Source organism: Chlorella variabilis (assembly GCF_000147415.1).
Source record: "Chlorella variabilis unplaced genomic scaffold CHLNCscaffold_20, whole genome shotgun sequence".
Classification (NCBI taxonomy): Eukaryota; Viridiplantae; Chlorophyta; class Trebouxiophyceae; order Chlorellales; family Chlorellaceae; genus Chlorella; species Chlorella variabilis.
In genome coordinates this window covers 358,494-363,522 of record NW_005435068.1, presented here as the reverse complement: position 1 = coordinate 363,522, position 5,029 = coordinate 358,494, and the positions used below count along the sequence as shown (strand labels likewise).

The 5,029-nt window shown below is 68.6% G+C and overlaps 1 protein-coding gene across 1 annotated transcript in view; it reads left to right on the top strand.

The window, feature by feature from the left end:
• Positions 1-918: 918 nt before the first annotated feature.
• The window catches only part of CHLNCDRAFT_58737 (hypothetical protein), a gene marked incomplete at both ends in the record, with an annotated part of 6,988 nt that continues 2,877 nt past the window's right edge, over positions 919-5,029 (top strand). Inside the window, 6 exons of the mRNA XM_005844901.1 lie at positions 919-1,241; positions 1,497-1,713; positions 1,903-1,992; positions 2,243-2,386; positions 2,634-2,919; positions 3,106-3,258. Coding sequence (XP_005844963.1) covers positions 919-1,241; positions 1,497-1,713; positions 1,903-1,992; positions 2,243-2,386; positions 2,634-2,919; positions 3,106-3,258 — 1,213 coding nt within the window. The remainder of the gene's footprint in view (positions 1,242-1,496; positions 1,714-1,902; positions 1,993-2,242; positions 2,387-2,633; positions 2,920-3,105; positions 3,259-5,029) is intronic.

Here is a 5,029-nt window from a genome sequence, read left to right as displayed (position 1 = left end):
CCCGCCGCCGTCAGCGCGGCCCGCGGCGCCGAGGCGTGCGCCACCGGCGACGCCTCCACTGGCAGCTGGGGCCCCCGCTGTTCCAGCCACTTTGGCTGCCGCTGCTGCCCCGCTGCTCTGCCGGGACGCGCCCGGCGCTGCTGCTGCTGCTGCTGCTGCTGCTCTTGTGGCTGGGAGGGGCGCGGCGCCCTGGCGCCGCCGCCGCTACCGCCCCCACCAGGAGGCGCCTCGTGGCCAAACAGGGGCGCTGGCCTCGGGCCGCGTGTCTGCAGCGCCTGCCTGCCTGGTGGGCGCTGCTGGGGCCTGCCGCCGGGGGCCCTGCCACCCTGGGCCGCCGCTGCCGCCGCCATGCCGCGACGGCCGCCTCTGGCGCCGTTCCCCGCGGCGGCGCGCAGCGCCACGGTCCGTGACACGCTCAGAACGCTCAACACCTGCTGCATATCGGCCTGCTGTTCACAACTGAGGGCGCCGCCACAATTTCTGGTGCTCACTGCATGTGTGCAGTGCGTGACGGAACTGTGGTTGAAACAGGTGCAGGCGCCCGGTATAGAAGAAGGGGTATGGCGGCTGCACGCTATGCTCATTGTTTCCTTCCTTCACCGCCATGTCAGCCCCTTCGAAAGAGTCGGCCCCGACTCCTGCGCCTCCATCCCCACCCTCTGTTCACCCTGTGGACTCCGCTGGCGTTCACGTCCCGCGTTTCTGGCGGGCTCGCTATCCCCCTTCCTGCCTGCCGCAGTGCGCCGCTTGCCTGCGCTCCAGGCGTGCCAGCAGACCCACATAGCAGCTGTGAGTGGCCTGCAGCGGCTGCAGCCTGCCCCTGGCTTGCAGCTTAGCTTCGACACCGCTCAAGCAGCCTGCAGTGGGGGAGTTTCTTGGGGGCGCTGCCACGGGCACGGGGGGCAGCCACTTCACGCCATGCGGCAAGCCGTGCAGCGTAAACCGGCCACGCAAGCTGCCGCCGGCAGCGGTAGCGGGCAGCGGCGGCGGGGCGCAGCCGAGCGCCTGCCCCGCCCACCGGCCAGCCTAGGCCAGCCGTTGCTTACGTTGGCGCAGCGCAGCAGCAGCAGCCGCCCGCCACGATTACAAGTGTCGTGCAGCGCAGCACCCCTGCAGCTGCAGCAGCAGCAGCGCAGCGCGGTGCCGCCGCCGGCCCCCGCAGCGGCGGGCGGCACCAACGGACAGTCCGCAGAGGCGGATGTCTTGATAGAGTTTCGGGACGTGTGGAAGTCGTTTGGCAGGTGAGCCCTGTCACTCACCTGCCCCCTCGCCCAGCTCGCCGCCTGTCGCTCCTTGCGCCCACCTGCGGCAGCCCTCGCTCGCTGCCCGCGTGGCTCCTCGTCTCTCCGCCCTGGCTGTCACGCCCGCCGGCCCGGTTCCTGCACCGCCCCGCGTCCCACCCCCCCCGCCCCGCCCGCCCAACCCGAAATTTTGACCCCTGGTCCCCCTTGTTTGCCCCCCCCGACCCTTCGACCCCGCCCCCCCCCCCGCGCAGGCAAGACATCCTGCGGGGGCGCACCTTCAAGGGTCGCCGCGGTTAGGCGGGTGGGCATCTTGGGCTCAGGGGCCACCGGCAAGTCCACCACGCTGCGCCTGGCGGCGGGCCTGCTGCAGCCAGACAGGGGGGAGGTGCTCATCAAGGGGGAGCCCCGCAAGGGGCTCATCTCAGATGACGACACCAGCGACAAGCTGAAAGTGGGGCTGGTGTTCCAGGTGGGCAAGCAGCAGCAGCGGCGCGGGCTGGCGGGAGCGGCGCGGGCAGGCAGCGAAGCGCGAGCGGCCGCCGCCGGCCGCGGCGCAGGGGGCAGCGGGGACCGCGCGCCGCAGCCCCCAAGGCGCCTCCCTTGCCCCGCCCACCCGCTCGTGCGCCGCCCACCCACCCCTGCCTTGCCACGCGCGCAGAGCGGGGCGCTGTTTGATTCGCTGACCGTGGGCGAGAACGTGGGCTTCATGCTGCACGAGCACACCAAGCTGGCGCCGCACAAGATAGAGGTGCGGGGCGTTCGCTGCGACACACCAAGCCTGTCCGCGAAACGCAGCGGCCAAGGCCCAGCGGGCCAGCGGGCGCCCCCAGCACGCTGCCCAGGCGCCTGCTGGCGCGCATGCGAGGCGATGCATCGGCTGCCGCTCTTGCTGGGCCCCAGCCTGCGGCCGCCCCCACCCACCACGCCGCAACGCTCACCGTGCCCCGCCCCCGGCGCTGCCCGTTCCTTGCCTGCCCCTTGCCTTTGCCCGTCTGCAGGAGCTGGTGGCTGAGTCGCTGGGCAAGGTGGGGCTGAGCGGCGTGGAGAAGCTGTACCCGTCTGAGCTGAGTGGCGGCATGAAGAAGCGGGTGGCGCTGGCGCGGGCCATTGTGCGCGACGAGAAGCACGACTTTGTGGAGCAGGTGTGGGGCTGGCAGGGCTGCGTGGGTGTGTATGGCGGGTGTGTGGGGCGTGTTGGTGTGGGGCAGCTTGCAGGCTTGGTGGGCACACCGTGGGGCAGCATGGCAGCCAGCCGCCGCTGCGTGGTGCCAGCCCCGTGGCCCGCGGTGGGTACGGCGGAGGAGCGGTGGCGGCAGCAGTGCTCATGCGGTTGCAGGTTTGCTCACTCTCGCCCCGCCGCCCTGGCTTGCCCTCCTGTCATTCATGCAGGTCATCATGTATGACGAGCCGACCGCGGGGCTGGACCCTGTGGCCTCCACGGTGGTGGAGGACCTGATCCGTGACCTGCACGACAAGCATGGAGAGGGGCACCAGCACCACCACCACCACAGCAACGGCAAGCACCGGTGGGCTGTCGGCAGGGATGGCGGCGCCAATGGCAACGGCAAGGCCGCCCCTGCGCAGCCTGGTGCGGCAGAGCAACCTGCGTGCCCGCCTGGCGGCATCACCAGCTACATCGTGGTGACTCACCAGCACAGCACCATCCGCAGGGCAGGTACGCAAGATGGGCGAGGGCTTGGTCAAGTTGTGTGGCCAGCCGGGCTCCTGGTTTGCGCACTTGGCCGTTCAAGCACTGCCAGGGGCTGCCCCCTTTTCTAGCTCCAGCGCGGTGCTTTTCTCCCTGTTGGACTCTCGTCCTAGCAAGCTTGTTTCACCCTGTGTCTGCACCCGTGTCCTGCAGTGGACCGCATCATCTTCCTGCATGAGGGCAAGGTGGTGTGGGAGGGCACCGTGGAAGAGTTTGACTCCACAGGCAAGCCCCCTTGCCCGCTTGCCTGCATTGGCCAGCTCTGGCTGCCAGCTCATGCCTTTTCTAACCGCATCGCAACCTCATGTCTGTGCTGCAGATGAGCCCATTGTGCGGCAGTTTGCCAGCGGCAGCCTTGGAGGGCCCATCAAGTACGAGTGACGTTTCTGGTGCCTGGACCTGGCACTTGCATGCCGGCACCGATGCGGCATGCGCCATGCCTGAGATTGCGGTGTGAGCCTGATGCTTGTCAAGTCTAGCAGGCTGGCTGAGCTCCCAACCCTGTGCCACATCTTTTGAACTGACGTTTCCTTGCAGCCATGAAACCGTCCTCCGGGATTCTCCTTTTCCGCTATCGCACTTTCATTTCTGGTGGCAGCCTTGTGTGCTGGCCGCATATTCTTCCTTTGGCTGCATGCATTGCCCTCAGTGTCCGCTGGCTGTCTCCCATGAGCCCGCCATTGCTGTAGAAACCCTTGCCTTTTGTTTTGATTCCAAGGATGCCCTGCATCCTGTAACATATAGCAGAAGCTGCCGGGAATCGGTGGTGCTCGCGCAGAAATGTTCTTAGCCGCTGCCGGATCAAGCAGGGGGAGGAACACGAGGGGGGCGGAGCTGAACGCGGCCGCCGGTAGAGAAGAAGAAGGGGTGGGCGGGGCCGACGCTGCCAACCCAGGAGGCGGGGGGCACAGCCCAGGGCCTCAAAATCAGCAAGAAGGGACCAAAGGCGTGGAGCGCCGTGCGACGGGCAGCCTCCAGTGGCGTGGCTGCGGGCTGCAGGGCTGCAGGCCAGGCGCAGCCGCCTCCAGCGGTGGGGGCGGCGGGTCTTGAGTGCCGTCGCTGGAAGAGGCCGCGCCGGCAGAGGCTGTGAGGCCAACTGGCGCAGGAAGCCGTTGAGTGTGAGCTGGGTGAAGCGCGGGCCGGCGAGCTTGGCTGGCGGGGCATCACGGCGGCGCCGCACCTCGGCCGCCAGGCTGCGGTGGCCACGATTGACTGACCGACTGACTGAGATTACAGAGAACCGGGCCCTTTAAAGGGCTGGGGGCACACAAGCCGCGCCCACTAGCTCTGGACAATACGAGTATGAAACCAACCATCAGACAGGGCGGCGGAGCGCGGGGCTGCGAGGAGCCGATCGGGCACAGCGGGCGGCAGGGAAAGCGGAGGGTGCCTGGGAGCCAGCCCAGTGACTGTCAGAGAGGTGTGAGGAGGGGAAACGGGGGGCAAAAGACAGGGGAAAGAGGGGGATCAAGGGCCAGGACCGCCAGCAGGCGGCGCAAGCGGCTCAGAGACGCCACCCACCCCGGCACAGAAGCTGGGGGAGCGGCCAGGCGGGCGGGCGGGGACCGCCTCAGAGGGCAGGCGACACAGGGGGTCAAGGCTCAGGTCAGATCACACGGGAGAAGGGGGCAGCCAGCTGCCAACGAGGAGAGGGGAGAAAGGGGGACGCCAGAGAAAGCACACCGAGCGGCAGCGCGGCAGGCACAGCAGCGCACGAGCAAGCACAGGCGCACAGGCACTGCAGCACACTGCCGGCGGGTCCCCGATGGCGTGACTGCGGAAAAGCGCAACCACCTCCACTGGTTCCAAGCACACCTCGCACGGCGCAATAGCCAGCCAAGGGGCACCACAGCCAGGCAGCAGCCGACAGCGCACGGGCAACCAGATGCAAGCCGGCACAGCAGGCGAGCAGCGCGGCAGCAAGGCGGCGGGCACAGGGCAGGCAGGCAGAAGATGGGCAAGAGGGAAGACGGACACGAGAAAAGGGGTGAGGAGGGCACAGTCAGGAGAAAGGCGGGGAAGGGCCAGCGGAGCTGACTGACGATCAAGCAGGGGGAGGAACAGGAGGGGGGCGGAG